The 18,577-nt window shown below is 43.1% G+C and overlaps 1 protein-coding gene across 2 annotated transcripts in view; it reads left to right on the top strand.

Annotated features, from left to right (window-relative positions):
- Positions 1-2,608: 2,608 nt before the first annotated feature.
- LOC121878662 (pro-interleukin-16-like) overlaps positions 2,609-18,577 on the top strand; it is a 53,800-nt gene continuing 37,831 nt past the window's right edge. The window contains exon 1 of one of the 2 annotated variants that reach the window (XM_042384983.1): positions 2,609-3,023. In XM_042384983.1, the coding sequence (XP_042240917.1) occupies positions 2,972-3,023 (52 nt within the window). In that variant the 5' untranslated portion in view covers positions 2,609-2,971. Of the gene's footprint in view, positions 3,037-18,577 lie in introns of both variants that reach the window. The other variant, XM_042384984.1, reaches the window with a different exon arrangement.

The following is an 18,577-nucleotide window of genomic DNA, read 5'->3' as shown; positions in this document are numbered from 1 at the left end:
TTATCTTAAACCGAATAATGTCATTGGTGGAAATTCATCCAATCAGAGACGATCTTCAAGAAGCCCCTCCCATTTCCAGAAGTCATGAGCGGCTGAGAGATTAAGCCGCCCATCCTGCGCCCCCCCCCCACCTCCCCTTCCCGCGTCTCCCCCACCTCCCTAAAGGACTGCATGACCTGTACCCCATCCCCTCCCTTCTCCAATGCATGATATACCCCCTACCTCAGCCCTTATGCTTGTTATTCTTTCCCCAGAGAGTCTTTTGTTTCCATTTCCTCCTCAGAATTCACCATCATATATTGTTATCATTGTTTTCTCCTTATTTTCCACACCTGTCATCATCTTCGTCTCCTTCCTCAGATGTTATTATTGCCATGTCCCTTCAAGGCTGTTTCTTACGCTGTACGCTGTTTTTGTGCTGGTAACACTGTTCGTTGATAATTTATTCTTCGTATCATCACCAAAGTTAACCTACGTTGGGCTTAGTTAATACTTGGATGGGTGATGACAAGTGTTGTTGGTGATGACAAGTGTTGTTGGTGATGACAAGTGTTGTTGGTGGTGACAGGTGTTGGTAGTGATAACTGGTGTTGGTGGTGATGACAGGTGTTGATGATGATGACAGGTGCTGGTGATGACAGGTGTTGTTGATGACAGGTGCTGGTGATGACAGGTGCTGGTGGTGATGACAGGTGTTGGTGGTGATGACAGGTGTTGGGTAGATGACAGGTGTTGGTAGATAACTGGTGTTGGTGGTGATGACAGGTGTTGCTGGTGATGACGACAGGTGTTGGTGATGGCAGCTGTTGGTGGTGGCAGGTGTTGGTGGTGATAACAGCTGTTGTTGTTGGTGGTGACAGGTGTTGTTGGTGGTGGCAGGTGTTGGTGGTGGTGGTGACAGGTGTTGGCGGTGTGAGACTAGTGGGTGTGACCACAATGAATCGACGACATTCCTGTAGCAGGCCGCCAGCCCCGCCACAGGTGAGAACACAGCACCACCCACCTACTGCAAGCACTGCCACAGATGGGAGGACAAACAGCAGCAGCAGTAACAGCAGCAGTAACAGCAGCAGCGACAGTAACAGCAACAACCTTGACAGCACCACCATAAACAGCATCAACACAAGCCGTCATTCTCAATAAGCTGATAACCCAGACTGTTGGTGCCAGCAGCCCACAGTGTAGCCCTAACACCTGGCTGGTCAAGAGGCTCCCTAACACCTGGCTGGTCAAGAGGCTCCCTAACACCTGGCTGGTCAAGAGGCTCCCTAACACCTGGCTGGTCAAGAGGCTCCCTAACACCTGGCTGGTCAAGAGGCTCCCTAACACCTGGCTGGTCAAGAGGCTCCCCAACACCTGGCTGGTCAAGAGGCCCTCACCACCTGGCTGGTCAAGGAGGCTCCCCAACACCTGGCTGGTCAAGAGGCCCCTAACACCTGGCTGGTCAGGCTCCCTAACACCTGGCTGGTCAAGAGTGCCCCAACACCTGGCTGGTCAAGAGGCTCCCCTAACACCTGGCTGGTCAAGAGGCTCCCACCACCTGGCTGGTCAAGAGGCTCCCTAACACCTGGCTGGTCAAGAGGCTCCCTAACACCTGGCTGGTCAAGAGGCTCCCTAACACCTGGCTGGTCAAGAGGCTCCCTAACACCTGGCTGGTCAAGAGGCTATAGTAACTCTCTCCTGAAGGTGCCGAGTGTTCCTCCCCCTGCTGATGGTTCACCTGTGTCTTGGGTAGGACCATTTTAATTAAGTGGCCTCAGGTGTACAGCTACTGGTATCACCCGGAGAGTCGACAACCCAGCTTATTTCACCTGTTGATTATTATACACCCTAACGTTACCTGGGGAGGCGAGGTTAGGTTAGGTTAGGTTAGGTGTTAAGTCATTAGTTCTCACTTCAAGCGTCCGTCAGTATGTTGTTACCATAATGTGTACAAATACTTGTCTTCTAACACGAACATATAAGTATTGTTACAACAACGGCAACTAGCATGGTGTCGACACTGCTCTGAGACTCTACCACACCCAAATGCTCTCTTAACCCCGGGACGCGAGGGAACCTGTCAGAGATGAGACCTGAATCAGGAGTCTCAGAGATTCATTGTTTTATGTTTATCTCGTAACTTGTGGAGAACACTAAGACTTTGTCCTTAACGGTGGTGTTGACAGGATAGATAGATAGATAGATAGATAGATAGATAGATAGATAGCCATACAAGATTACAATTGGGTCTTCGTGTATATAAAAGGTGTACTGTGGTTTTATTTTTTTCTCTGTGCTGTGGTAGAAAAAAACGTAGGAATCTTTGTTAACCCGGACTGTGTGCAGCAGCAGCGGCGGATCTCCGTGCACTGTGGCGGGGTGGAGGGTGCGGGGCGCGGGGTGACTCTGGGGTCTGATAGGGTCACCCACCACCACCACCAGTCGCTCCGGCAACGAGTCAACCAAGCCTCTCAGCCTGGCAGGGCGGGCGATAGGGGGTAGGTGCGAGCCTGCCTCTACGAGTCGGCGACCGAGCCCGCAAGCCCTTAGGGCCGGGGTGAGGGGGCAGGTGGGAGGGAGGAGAGGGGTCGTGCCGCGGCTGGCTGGTTGACGGCCTGCCTGGTGGGCCGAGAGTCAGTGAGCTGTGGGATGTTGTGGTGGACGGACGTGTGACGCTACGCTCCGACACACCTGGACCAGGGCCTCGCCGACCGTCCACCCAGACCACACCAGGTGCGCCACACCACAACTGGTGCTACTTAACCTTACTGGGAGAAAAAGAGAAAAATAACACCTCATCCTGTGGAATTAAGAGATATAGTGAGATAAGGGAATTTGGTGCTTCAAAAGGATATATAGATATATGTATATTGAGTGTTTCTTGAGTGCAATGTGACTTTTAAAAGTTACTTCCACGACGAAGTAGACTTTATAAAAGTTTGTTGTGTGTTGAGACTGGTGGCGCGGTGTTGTTGTTGAGTGTCACACCATGATCGTCTGTACGTCTTACCAGGAAGAGCGACACATCGTCCAGAGTGAAGGTATGAATGATAGGTGAGCCTTTACCTGTCCAGGTGTTGCTCAGCACACCGGCCCAAGCTCTCCCACACCTGTGTTTTCGTAGTGCCTCTTGTTCTTTGTGTTGTATACCTAAGTGTCTTACACCTCGATACACCTAATAATGTTTTCCATGTGTATTTTAAACTGTACACCCAGAAACAGTTCATGTCTTGGTAGTGGTTGTTGCCACTCATTGTTGCAACACCTACACTACCTACAACACCTACACCTGTGCATGGATACAGTGTAATTGGAAGCTTTGGTGAGGAGGAAGCTTCAGATGTGAGGTGGAGGTTAACTTTGATGTTCTGATGTGATGTTAAATCTTCTCTTGTCAGTTTACACACACTCATACACACAGCCCACACCGATAGATATAAGAACAGCACCATCCCATCTATTGTTAAAATAATAAACAACTCCTGATTTATGCACTGTACAGCCCTGTAAATGTTTTCAATGCATATCCTTATGTCTAAATCAAATGTAAGTCTGTATAATTTCAGCCACCGGCTGCAACTCTATTAATAAACCGTTTATTATTATTATTACACTCCACTCACCACACACACACACACACCTCACACACACACACACACACACACACACACACACACACACATCCTCGACACCGGCTCCTACCACACCTTGAGATCCCTAGCCCGAGAATGGCTGTTCGACACCACAACCGCATCCAGCCCATACGGCACGAACTGATCGCTATAAGAACAGCCCAGTCCCAACCATTGTAAAAAATCAATAACTTGTAATAAATCAGTGTATTCACTCCCAGTAAACACTAGTCCTTGCACTGTCACTATGTTGAAATGAACTGTAGTTTGAGCTTTTCCCCATCTAGTTATTATATATTTTATTTGTATCACTTATGTTACTTGTATATTATTTGTAATTCGAAACCCATTCCCCAAATATGTAACTGTATATTTTCAGCCTTCTGGCTGCCAAGCTCTTTTAATGAACCGTTAATTATTATTATTATGCACACACAGGCATATACATATACATATTCGTACACACACACGTTTATACACATATTCTTAAACACACACACACACACACTTATACATACACATTCATACACACAGACGTATAATGTGTTAGTGGGTTATCACAGTAAAGTACACCACAGTCACATAAGTAAAGTTTCCCTAAAGTTTACTGCTCAAATAATTAATAGTCATTTTGGTTAACCTCGCCAACACTTAACGCCGTGTCTGTCTGTAGGTATGTGTGTGTGTGTCTGTTTGTAGGTATGTGTGTGTCTGTTTGTTTGTACGTGTGTCTGTCTGTTTGTGAGTGTGTCCATGTATGTGTACGCTCGAACACAGGTCAAATATAAACAGTTAAAGACGCGGTTTAAACTTAATTACATAACATCATGCAGTAATACATGTTATTAGTAATGATTTATGTTCTATTGTGCTATGATCATCTTGTTCTTCATCAATAACAGTTAGATGAAGTTAGGTTATGGTAGTTTACAGTAGTTAAGGTCAGATTAAATGATTTGGGGTTAGGTTAGGTTAGGTTAGGTTAGGTATTTCTACTATGGGAAAACAATGGTCGTCTTGTTTTTTGTCAGTGAATGAAAATGAAAACACGATCAGTTGAGTAATGGAACGAATCATTTCACACACACACACACACACACACACACACACACACACACACTTACATATTGGAAGAACAAATACTGTCAATGTATACAGCCTTAACAACATCAACCTAGAGAAGTCGACTTGTGAAAGAGACCAAGGGGTACTTGTAAGCCCGGATCTGCGGCCTAGAAAACACTGCGTTAATGTTCGAAATAAGGCAAACAGAGTATTGGGTTTTATATCTAGAAGTGTAAATAATAAGAATGCAGAGGTCTTATTGCAACTATATCTTGCGCTAGTCAGGCCGCACCTCGATTATGCGGTTCAGTTCTGGTGCCCCTATTATAGAATGGATATCAATTCACTAGAGTCGGTGCAGCGAAGAATGACGAAAATGATTCCGGGACTTAGAAACCTTCCATATCAAGATAGGTTAAAGAAACTTAACTTGCAGTCCCTAGAAAGACGAAGAGTGCGGGGAGATATGATAGAAGTATTTAAGTGGGTGGAAGGAATCAATAAAGGCGATATAGATAAAGTTCTTATAATATCCGAGCAGGATAGGACTTGGAACAACGGATTCAAGTTGGATAAGTTTAGGTTTAGGAGGGAGATAGGAAGGAACTGGTTTACAAATAGGGTGGTGGACGAGTGGAACAAGCTTAGCAACCTTGTAGTAAGTGCTGGAACGCTGGAAAGTTTCAAAGGGAGGCTGGATAGATTCATGGATGATAGAGAGTGGTAGTAACTCTCTACAGGAGCTGCCGTGCACAGGCCAACCGGCCTATTGCAGACTCCTTATTTTCTTATGTTCTTATACACATCGTTTGCCTATTATTACATTGACCTAACCTAACCTATGTCATCTGTAACTGTCTTGAGAGGTTAAGATTACTAAATTATCCGGTTAATGTATATACGGATTTATCTATTTAGCATTTAACTTATTCGATTATCCGGTTCACATCTACTTTCTCGATTATCCGGTTTATGTTTAATTTATTTGGTTAACCGGTTTATGATTTATTTAGCTAACCGGATTATTGTTAATTTACTCGATTATCCGGCTCACGAAATAATTAACAGAAGGTGAGAGGTTTAGGAGCCATTAATTAAGGCCACTAACTGTTACGCCACTAAACACAGGTGTGATGGCCGCCAGGTGATCACGCCAACAACAACAGGTTAATGAGTCTTTGGTGTAAACAAACGTGGGTGAAATTTGTTTACCTGTGAATAGAAGACCAAGATGCGATGATTATTGGGATTACCTGTTGATTAGCCTTACCTGTTGATTAGTCACCCATAGTTTATTTCACCGGAAGATTAGTCATTCTTGTTTATTTCACCTTTTATATAATTATTGGCATTATTTTCTTTCAAGTAATTTTTAATATAATTACCTTCTTTTCTTGTATAATTTAATATATAGTTTTTCTTCTTTCGTCTAATTTTTGGTATAATCCGATAATGAATAATGACGTGTGATTATTTATGTGTAAACTGAGGTAAACGCGATCACTATACACTCAGGTTTGGTTGGCATTAGGTTAGGGTTGGTTAGGTTAGGTTTGGTTGGCATTAGGTTAGGGTTGGTTGGGTTAGGTTTACACATACCATTGTTTACTTCGTTATATCGTGCAATAATCTTCGTAAACTACTGTCAGTGTATCGTAGTTTAGTTTACCTTAATTACGTCAATCAATTTACCTTAATGACTTCAATTTACTTCAATGGGCTTTCTGTCAATTTATTCTGTCAGGCTTAAGCTATATTATCAAATTGACGACATAATATAAGGTGTAATATACCTGTTGATTATGTTATAGTGTGATGTGAACAACCTCTCTCTCTCTCTCTCTCTCCTTCCCCATATATCAATACAGGTTGGGTCAAATTAAATCACTGTCCGGTCAGATATTTCACTGGGCTTTATGTCTTGTGATTCATAGTTAACGCTGTGATTCGGGTATACACTATCGGTGTTATGTGATTCGTGTATAAACTATCGGTGTTATGTGATTCGTGTTTTAAGACTTGTACATGATTATCAAGGAGGAAAATTTGGTTGTTTGTTTTGGTCCTGACGTGTGTGTGTGTGACAATGATAAATATAGAAAGATAAGGAGTGACATTGAGAAAAAGAGTGTGTGCGAGGGAGTGTGGGTGTGTGACAATGAGAAAGAGTGTGTGAGAGAGTGTGAGGTACTTGATCCTTGTTAGTGAGACGCATGTGAGCTGAGGGGTTGTTGACTGTTCGCTGGGGTACGTTTACTTGCTACAGTAGTGGAAGCGGTGATGAGGGGCAGCGAGGGAGGGTGAGGGGCAGGACACTCCTCCCCCCCTCTTCCCTCACTCCACTACGTCAAGGTGAGACACTTACTGGCCCTCCCTCACCCTCCCTCCCTTCTTCTCACATTGGCCCACCCTGCCCTAACCCTTCTCTCCACACACACACACACACATATATGCAGATGAATGACCTTTGTAAACGACATTGGCATTAAGCTGGACTTGTGTTTATCGACGATGAATCTTTGTATTAGACAGGTAAATTACACAGGTACATTATACAGGTATATTACACAGGTACACTAGACAAGTAAATTACACAGGTATATTACAGATACATTATACAGATACACTAGTATATTTACACAGGTGCACGAGACAGGTATATTACACAGGTGCACTAGACAGGTACACAGTAATCAACGTGCAAGGTTCAGTGTCGCCGCCGCTGGACTGCTATTGATAACACGTTGACTCTAGGACAAGCTACTGTACACGCCACAGCTTCTCCCTGTTACGTTAGCCCCCTTAAAGCTAACGTAACCTGATCTACTCTAACCCCCAGGTAACGTTAGGGTGGTTGATCTTCAGGTGAAATAAGCTGGGGGCGAATCTTCAGGTAATTGCTTGTTACCTGTCGTGTCTATGCTGCGGTGAGCGGTTGATTAACTATTGTTGTTATGAACGTAATGATGAAAACATCACTTACACACACACACACACCCTCCCCGCCCACAGGTGTGTCTCCCGTACATGGACCTTACCTGTCATTGTTACCTGCAGAGCTCCTGAGATATTTGCTCGAGGAAATGCCTTTGCGCTTTTACTTGTGTAGGTGGACGAGTGGGTGTTTGTGTCGCCGTGTGTGTGAGTATACGTTTGTTTGCGAATTTGAGTGAGAGGGAGGGTGTGTGTGTGAGCTCGTAAAGTTCCTCACACACACACACGAGAGAAACTTTTAAAAATATCCACACTTGTCTAATCTTGAAGCTGTAAACAGAGTACCCCCTTGTTACATCCCCACACATCCTACACCGTGTTTGACCCCTGCAGGCTCTTGGGACATCAAAGGAATATAGATCCTCTCCTACCTCCTCCTCCTCCCCTCACCCCCCCCCCCACCCCGCCGGTATGTGAAGCAACGTGAGAGGTCATGTTTGTGTGACCCCCTCATAACAACAATCCCCCCCACCCAGTCACTCATAAAATCGACACACTAATACCAGTCACTCACAGAAGATCCGGTCAGTTACTCAATACTCCCGTCGTGTGAGTCTTATCTGAACACAACATTCTTTGTCGTGTTAAGACTAAGAATAAATAACCTCTTTTGTTTTTAGTTGTTTGTGAAGAAAATGATGTATGGGGGGGTGGGGGGGGGGTCAGTAGTGTGTGTTTTGGAGGGTAGTCTGAGCACCTGAGGATTATCCACCCCTCGGTTTATTACACCTTAAAATTGGTTACCTTAACACCTACCTAACCTATACCTTGTCCTAACTAACCCTATCCTAACCTAATGCTAACCTATCCTGTCCTAACTAACCCTATCCTAACCTAATGCTAACCTATCCTGTCTTAACTAACCCTATCCTAACCTAATGCTAACCTATCCTGTCTTAACTAACCCTATCTTAACCTAATGCTAACCTATCCTGTCCTAACTATCTAACTAATGCTAACTATCACCTATTCTTCTCCTAACTAATGCTAACCTATATATCATAACTTCCTATCCTAACCTAATCTAACCTATCCTGTCTAACTAACTATCCCAACCTAATGCTAACCTATCTGTCTTAACTAACCTAACCTATCCTGTCCTACTCCCTATCCTAACCAAATGCTAACCTATCTTACACTAACCCTATCCAACCTATAACCACATCCTGTCCTATCTTAACCTAATGCTAACCTATCTGTCCTAACTAACCTATCTTAACCAATGCTAACCTATCCTGTCTACTTCAACCTATCCTACCTTCCTAAAACCAACTATCCTGCTCTTACCTTATCCTAACGCTAACCTATCCTGTCTTCTCCTATCTCTAACCTAATGCTAAACTATCCTGTCTAACCTTCTTCACCAGATGCTAACCTAAACTAGATTGCTGTCCGAGAAGTCCTTCTGTGACGTCACGGAGGTGTGGCGAACTATGACGTCACCAACATAACATAAACAGCTTGCGGTCCTCACTCGTGTTAATGGCACCCACGTGTGTTTGTTTTTGTTTATTGTTTATTTGTTTCTCATATTTATTTGCATTTGATGATTGATCTTTTATTTCATTGATCATATATTTTATTTTTATTTGATTAGATAATATTTATTTATACCTTTTGTGGGGGGTGAGGTGAGGAGGGAGGGTTAGCATGGAGTGGGGTGGGGTGGGGAGGAGGAGGTTATAGAATTGGGGTGGGAGGTGAGGAGGAGGGGTTATGGGGTGGGGTGGGTGGGAGGGGTAAGAGAGGAGGAGGGCCACTCAGGGAGGACCTCACAAAGACCGATTTATCACTCCCGGAACTAGAACTTGAGTGGCGGAGGTGAGGGGTCTCTCTCTTCCCCCCCCTTCTCCTCCCCCCCCCCCTCTCCCTCTCTCCCCCTCTCTCTTGAGTCGACACGAGCGTAGATTAAGCCACTGTCACCTGTTGCCACTTGAATGTGACTAACATGACGTGACCAGAGGTGCTTGAAGTGTGAGTGACATATTGAGTGCTGTTTGGAGGGTCTTGGGAGGGGGGGGGGGAAGGTGGTCATGAACATCAATCACTCCTAAACGAATTCAGGTCTTTTGGGGTCAGAGGTCAAAATAATGGGCGTGGTCAGCTCTCCTATTGGCTGTGGGTGTATTGTTAGCACTTGACGTGAATATACATTGTGGTGTTTATCGTTACTAAGGTGAGGTTTTGGGTCGTACAGAGGTCAAAGGTCGTGTTTAAGTGAAGGTATTGTTGTTGTTATTATTATTATTTTTAACTCGACCTGGTGGGCTATTGCTACGGTTTTCTGTCTCTCTGTTTGTCTTTCTGTCCTTCGTGTGTCAGTCTGTTTATCTCATTATATCCACGATAACATGTCACGTGGGCCTACAACTGTGTGTGAAGGAAAGGAAGGATGGGAGTAAAGGAGGAGGGGTAAGAAGGAGAGACTAAGGAGAGGGAGAGAGATAACTTAAAAAGAAGGAGGGCTGATGTAACCTGCCATCTCCCGTCTACCCAGGGCCAGGTGAGGTCTTACACCAGGGCCAGGTGGGGTCTTACACCAGGGCCAGGTGGGGTCTTACACCAGGGCCAGGTGGGGTCTTACACCAGGGCCAGGTGAGGTCTTACACCAGGGCCAGGTGAGGTCTTACACCAGGGCCAGGTGAGGTCTTATACCCAGCTTGGTATTTAGATCAGTGAGGTAAGAGCACCTTTGTCTTCCTCGCTAAACATCTTTAACAATATAAGAGGAATTGTTTTAGGATTTAATGTTGAATCGGTAAGTAGAAAATAGCTATTGGTAAAGAGATTGGAATCCCTTTGTTGTTTAAAGTTTATTGCGTCAACGGGACTTGGGGGCATTGAAGTCCATGTGTGTATGTATGTATGTATACTTCTTGCATAGTGTGTGTGTGTGTGTGTCTGAATTATAGTGTTATTACCAACAGTTTGTAAAGACTGGGAATTTACACAAAATAGAAAAATTCCATTGTTTATAGATTTTTCTTCTGTGGGGTAGAGAGGGGGGGGGGACCTGACTCACATCTTGGGGAATTTTGAAAGTGTGTGTGTCGTCATGTACGTTTGTGTGCCATATATACCTTGTTTTTGTGTATAGATGGGTGTGCAAGTGTACAGTATGTGTGCGTGGTTGTATGTACGTACGTGTGTGTTTGGATGGTTGTGTATGTGTGTATGTCACGTGTAGGCCATTGTTCAGCAGGGGGCGTGTCTATACTTGAGTCGCCTGTCTCACTTTTATCAAAACAACCATATTGGCGCCAACATTACCTGTGCACACCTGTAACCGCCCCCCCCTTACCTGTGCACACTTAAGTCGTCCTCCTTACCTGTGCACACCTGTAGCCGCCCCCCCCTCCTGTACACACTTAAGTCGTCCTCACTTACCTGTGCACACCTGTAACCGCCCCCCCCTTACCTGTGCACACTTAAGTCGTCCTCCTTACCTGTGCACACCTCAGCTGCCCTCCTTACTTTTACACACACTCTTCAAGGTGTGTGTGTGTGTGTGTGTGTGTGTGTGTGTGTGTGTGTGTGCCGTCAAGCCACAAGTGATCCATTTTTATATCCCAGTATTTACAACAACATTCTGGGGTGGACACTTACCATGACTGTTCAAGAACCTGGGCGCGTGTTGGCCAATACCGCCTCCCTCCCCTGAGCCTCACTCACTCCACTTATAAATGAATGGAATGAGCCTCAAGACCTATTTTATACGTCTTAAACCCACACAGGAGACTTTGTTTAGGTGTTAGACATGGGTGTAGGCTGTGTAGTAGACGTCTGGGTGTGTTTTTAGTGGATTTTTTCAAGGTGTTGTGAACATGTGCGGTGGTTCATATTGCCAGGCCAGGTGTCGGGGAGCCACCGTGAATGTATGACTTGAGAGAGAGAGAGAGAGAGACTGTGTGGCCTCGCCTCGCGTGTTGCCACCTACCTCGCCTCCTGCATCTGTACACCTTTGTTTATAATTATCAGCTGATTGTAGTCGTCAGCTGATCGATGACAATAAACACCACAACACCGCCGCCTGTAAGAAGTAGCTCACCCCATTGATTAAGCCAAACCTGGTTGATATTTAGACACATTTTTTGATTCGTACACAGGTAAATGATTCCAGTTTTTTTGTGATGTGTTTAATAGTTCACTCGCTGTTGTTAGGTGTGACGATAACAGTGTGCTGGTTGAGTGAGAGAGAGAGAGAGACATACATGCATACATACATAAAATATTGGTGTTGGCAACTGTGTGTACCGTTATTCCATACATGGTGAGGTGACTGTTGAGTGCCTGCCTGACTCTCTCTCTCTCTCTCTCTCTCTCTCTCTCTCTCTCTCTCTCTCTCTCTCTCTCTCTCTCTCTTATATGATTCCCTTTTCTCTCTTATGTTTGTGTTTCCTTCTCCGTACCCCACCTCCCGTCTTTATCCTGTATGTTCCTCTCCTCTTTCTTCTTCTCTCTTACTTTTTTCACTTCCCCTGTTTTGAGTGTCTTATCTCCTTTATTCCATCTTTATTATGTCTACTTCATTCATAGGTCGTTCTCCTCCACTTCCTCATCCTCCCTCATTTTTATTTTACTTTATCAATGTCGATCTCTTTCCCTCTTAACAGTGCCACACTCTCCCTCAATAGTGCCACTCTTCCCCTCCATCTATTAGTGCCAATCTCTTCCCTCCACCCCCCCCCCTAGTGCATCTCTCCCCTACTCGCATAGATTATAAGTCTCTCTCTCTCTCTCTCGGGCTGGGTCAGAGGGTCCAGTGCCAGTGCCACCAAGTAGACGGACATTAACCAACGTCAATGGATGGGCGCCAGTGTTGTTCACCACTCACCACCTACCAGCCCCCTACACTCCACCTCCCACTCCATCTGACACCACTCACGCTCATCTGACACAACCCACGCCCATATGACACAACCTACGCCCATATGACACAACCTACGCCTATCTGACACAACCCACGCCCATATGACACAACCTACGCCTATCTGACACAACCCACGCCCATCTGACACCACTCACGCCCAACTTAATACCGAAAAGAATCATCCCCAGAGCAATAAGATCTCTCACACACACACACACACACACACACACACACACACACACACACACACACACACACACACACACACAGTTTTTCTCGTGTGTGTGTTGTTAACCTCAAGGTCTGGCGCCACAAGAAGTCTTAATTCTCAGATCTTCGTAAAGTTAAAGTCACCACAACAGAGTAAAGTAAAGACCCACGTATCAAATTACAGGACAGTTACAGTACAATTTGGTCGCCATTTTGACCACTTGCTTCTTGTAGTTATTTAATGAGGAAGTTTATGTCTCACGTCTTTAGCCTGTGAAGTATTGTGTGTGGGGGGGGACGTGTTTGTGTGTGCGGGGTTCATGTGCGTGTGTATGTGTGCACGTGTTAGTGATGGCGGTGGTGGGTGTGACCTTCGAACAATTATTACACCGAGGGAAAAAACTGACCAACTTGGTTATTGTCGTCTTGGCGTCCACTACTTGTGTCACCCAACCAGTTCTCTCCAGTGAAAGAAAACGGGATGAAGGACGAGGATAAGTACACATAGAAAACGAGAATCAGGACAAAAAAGAGACAACTTGGCCGACCTGGTGAGCATAGTGTTAAAGCTCCTCAGACTGGTACCGATCCACAGCGGCATTTTATTTAGTTCAGCAACAACAAACTCATTCTAAGGGACCAACTAATACAAGATAGTGTGTCGCAATACTGGATCCTGCAGTAAAGCTCACACTGACACGTCCTAATAGGGTTTTGAGACGCGCGAGATACAAAATGTGAGCGAACAGTGAAAGTTTCCCCGATGTCAACACTAGGGCGGGCACACACACTAATCTGACGCGACATTTGAGTTTTATTTATTTATGTTTAATCTAATAAAAGAAAATATGTGAACTTTATATAGGTTATTTTATTATTAATATTATTATTATTATTACTTCCGTTCGTAGTTATTTGAGTATCCAGTGAGCATGACGCGGCGTTACGAGTTTATCCAGTTTCCTTTACTTTAACCGCCGTATGGGATGCTACCAGAGCCATTGAGGATATTTAATAGGTTTCTTTATAATATTTAAAGAGATATTATATTATTTTACGTCATTCCTCATAAACGACTCTAAACTGTGGTGGTTAAACTAGAAATTCCTTTAATCTACATTGGTATAAATTCAATTTCTGAAAATCGGTGTAAAGTTAATCTACGGTTTTTTTTAATATTGCTTTAAAAACTAAACACCAAATTTTTTTTTATAATAATTTTTCACATATTTCCTGAAAACTCGAATCTGACGCTCTGCCAAATTGTGCCGGAACAGACTACAGGGTAACGCAACGCATCATTACACCCAACACACACCATAATTACCCCGCCATAAGATACCCCAAGGGGAAAAAACATAATTCATGTGGAAGATAATGTTTTTCCCATCATTCTTCATAGTTATTACCTGAACATTCTAAAACACACACACACACACACACACACACACACACACACACTGTTATCACTACCATCAACACAGGGAGAGATTCACTAGGGATCCCTTATATAAACAATCCTACTTTTCCTTTCAATTTATTTTGTCATTTTAATACATATAATAAGTCTTTTTTTTAACCTTTTACAAATTTTTATTGAATGGTTTAGTATTATAATGCCTCATGTTTAATATTAAGTTATGAAAGATTTTGTGGCATGTAAAATTCTTCCTCGTATAAGAATAATGTTAGCTAAAAATATTTGTTGTATCTGGTAAGAAAATATATACAATTACGAAGATCACATGAAGATTAAACCTGTTTTTTGTTTATTTTACCTGGATTGGGTTTATTAATGCTTCTTTGGGGTTAGGTTAAGTTAGATGAAAGTTATGGCTGGTTAGACTAGGTTAGGGCAAGTTAGGTTACCGATGGGTTAGGTTAGGTTAGCGATATGTCGGGGTCAGGTTAGCGTTAGGATAGTTATATCTTAAAGTGAGATAATCTGTGGAGCTAATCTTAAGGTAATCCCACAACTTTAACTTAAGATCTGCTAAGAATCTGGATACATCTTCTCGCTCTAATAACTACAGCTGACCCATGGACAATAGGCCAGGTCAGTGGTCACCTGGCCTCGTGACCTGACCTGTTAACGCTATAATCAGTAGAATGTGTTACGTGTTCTGGGCTAAAGTGTTTTTCTCACCTTAATTATATTGAATTACCTTATAATAATAGTAATTAATAAGAGTAATAGTAACAATAATAATGATAATACCAACAACAATAATAATAATGAGTAATGATAATAATAATGACAACAGTAATAATAATATATCATGACAATAACAAGACCAGGTATTAGTAATCATTAGTAATAAAAAATAGTAAAGACAAAACAATAATAATAATGGTTTACACCGATGATAATTAGCACCAATACACCTGCCGGGCACAAGATAATGTCAAGCAACATCACCTGGCTGGGCTGTACACCTGGCTGGGCACTTAATTAAGAAATAATTACTAGTTAATAACATGACTTATAATGTACAAGGGAGAGGCAGTGGGAGGATAGGTAGATAGAGAGATAGGTGAGGGAAGAGAGAGAGAGAGAGAGAGGGGATAATGATAGTAGGGGGGGTAAATAGAGTATTGTGATTGGGCAAGACTGGTGACGTCATAATGACCTTGTTAGACCAGCCTGGATTAATGCAGGTAATCCGGGGCTGAAGAACGGCGCCCTGGACACAAACACGTTTTTTTTCTTCTGTGCCAAGAGTTCATGAGTCTAACGGCGTGGTCTCTCTCTCTCTCTCTCTCTCTCTCTCTCTCTCTCTCTCACACACACACACAGGAGAAGAACAATATTTTCCCCGTTTTTTTTTCGGTCATATAATTTCGAACACGACAAAGTTCTTAACCCTCTGATGTGACATAGAAACGTATCCTGGTGTCCGGGGTTTATATAGAGGAAGAGAAGAGAGAGAGAGGCTGTTATTATATACATACAGACAAGTTAATATTATATATGTATGTTAAAGCAGTGTAGTAAGTTGATGATGTAATGTAATGAAGAAATTGTTGGACTTTGTTAATCCCAGATGTCCTTGAGAGAGAGTCCTACGGGTTATACCTTGATCCTGTAAGACTCATCGTGACGTTCTATGTGTTCACCTCCTTCCCCGCTTCCTTGTTCTTACTTCCTTCTTCTTCCTTCCATTGATCACCAATTCTTTCTTTCTTCTTCCTACTCTTCCTATCCTGCCTGTTCATTGTCCACCATTCTCATCCTCCTTCGTTCTCCCTTTCGTTCCTTCTTTGTCCACTCTTTCCTCCTCCGTTTCTTCCTTGTCTACTATTCTCCCTCTTCCTGGATCACGTCACATCATTCGCTCACACCTCCTCTCCCCTCCCTCCTCACAACCCCCCCTTCACCTCTTCCTGCCCACCTTGGCGCACACGGCAGACCTCTCCTCGGCAGGCAGACGGCAGAGGAACAAGTTACAAATGGCAGCAGCATCGGCAGAGGGGAGGGAGGAAGCTGTTGGAGTATTTAGTATACAAACAAAGAGGAGGAGGAGGAGGGAGCGACCCGACCCTTCCTACCAGCTTGCTACTACCAGCCAGCTAGCCGGGTCCTCTCGTCTCTCGGTGAAGATAGAAAGATCAGATACTTTAGTCCTAACCGTTCCTCACCGAACCTGTTTGACGTTTTCTATAAATAAACTTAACCCGAACAGCTAGATTTTATAATAAATGTTCAACGATATATGATAACCAGTTTTCAGTACCATGTTCAGTCAGTTTTCAGGACGTGTGAATATGTGGGTGATGTTATTTGTTACTATGGAAGGTGAGAGATGGTGTTAGATGTTGCTCTGAATTTATATGAGTTTCTCCTCCTCTCTTATTCCGTTTTCATCAAGGGAGACTATGCTAGATGGTAATTAGTCAGTTTTCTTAAGTAATAGACAAATTTAAAGCTCTCCTTGTTCTTTGTGTCTCAGTATTAATAAGATGACTTTTTTTTTACCAGGAAAGTTAAGATGACTTTTCCTTGAGTCAACTTTGAAATGTTTCCTTCATGTACGTAAATACATATATACAAAATACACATAGAATTAAGGACATATTTTGAGTTGTAAGTCAGCCTTGAAATCATTCTCTCAGTCAAGCACTTTTAATGAGATGCATGAATTACCCTTTAAATAAATAGATAAGCTTGATTACATTGCATTACCCAAAGACCAACCACTCCCCAGCTTATTTCACTTGATATTGAAGCTTCCTAACTTTACCTGGGGTGGTTAGAGTGTTTATACATCAGGTGAAATAAGCTAAGGGTGACTAATCTTCAGGTCATCCCTTGAATATTAATTGAATTTCCACAGTACATACAACCAAGTCTTATCCAGATCCTAAACATATCAGTATTATCTCTAGCTGGGGTTAAAGGCCAGTTAAAGGTACAGTAATCACTCAGTTACCATAACCAGGGTGGGTCTCGTTTTCGTGTTGTGGAATAAGTTCTGGTGGGGGTCCTCCTGATGCCTCCACACGTTTATAAACTTCTACGTATTGGGTCGTTGTTTTTTTGGTACTGTTGTGTGTGTGTAGACCTTGTCATGGTCATACTTGGGGAGGGGTTCCACAAGGCGTGTATCGTGTCCTTTGATGTTTGTGTTTACAGAATCCCACAAGGAAGCTACATATCAAAGACCTCATTTTTTTGTAATCCGTCATTTTCTGTACTTAACTGTATCCTTCACTGTATCCGGTATGACTTTGCTAACGTACAAGTGAAGTTATGAAGACCGCATCAAGTGGCGTCCTCTATGCGTTCTTTCCCGTAAGCTAGACACAGCGACCATGATAAGTATACAGTACAATACTGAAAATAATGGACTCTGCACCGATCTTTTGGATCTGTAATGTCATTCAAGCGACTCCGTAAATATTAACATCAAGGGACTTTATAAACATGTACCTCGCCTAACAATGTTTTTTTTAATAATTAACATTCAGATATTTATCGTCTATTCTCTTGTTATTCCTGTTTGATAATTATTAATTTCTCTATCATTTTTATCTTACGTATCTGATTTCATTACATATATTACAAAACGATACTGAGTAAGGTATAAAATATTATCAACTTGGTGTACGTTATTGGGCCACAGCTTCGTATAACATTATTCCCAGAAGAGTTTTAAATTATAGTCATCTATAAAAACTAACATAATATTATTACTATATTTATATAAGTATGTAATATCGAAACATTATTATATGTGTTCGATATATTTAAAAAATTGAGACATTATTGTTCGTAGCCGAGGGTCGCGACACTGGGAGGTTAAGCCATGCTCTAATTGCTCTATGACGCGAGAGAAGTAGTCAAATGAGCAACATTATTACCAACGTAAACATACACCACCTGTTTCATGTTACCCTGAGGTTCAATTACACGCCTGGTATCTAGAGTGTGAGAGGTAGAGTTCACTTACTACCAGCCATGAGGGGGTGAGGGAGGTATCAGAGCTTTGTGTGTTATCGCCATGTTTGGATGTCCGTCTCACGCGCCCACTTTTCTGCATACCAAAGATTATGTTGTATCTTGCCACACCACCTGCCACAACACCTTTCACACTATCTACCACACCACCTGCCACACTATCTACCACACCATTTGCCACACCATCAACCACACCTTGACCTGTTTATGGTTAGGGGACAAAATTAACACCAGTCTTGACATATTTAAACTAAAACACAACCCAACCTAACCTAACCAACCCAACCTTGACATACCTCTTTCAATAACTCTCTCTCTCAAATATTCATGGAATCTCGCCGTCCTTGTTACACCCTTTATCATGTT

Source organism: Homarus americanus, unplaced genomic scaffold (genome assembly GCF_018991925.1).
Source record: "Homarus americanus isolate GMGI-L3 unplaced genomic scaffold, GMGI_Hamer_2.0 scaffold9476, whole genome shotgun sequence".
NCBI classification, from domain to species: Eukaryota; Metazoa; Arthropoda; class Malacostraca; order Decapoda; family Nephropidae; genus Homarus; species Homarus americanus.
The sequence above is the reverse complement of the archived record's forward strand: the minus strand, read 5'-3'. Positions and strand labels throughout refer to the sequence as shown.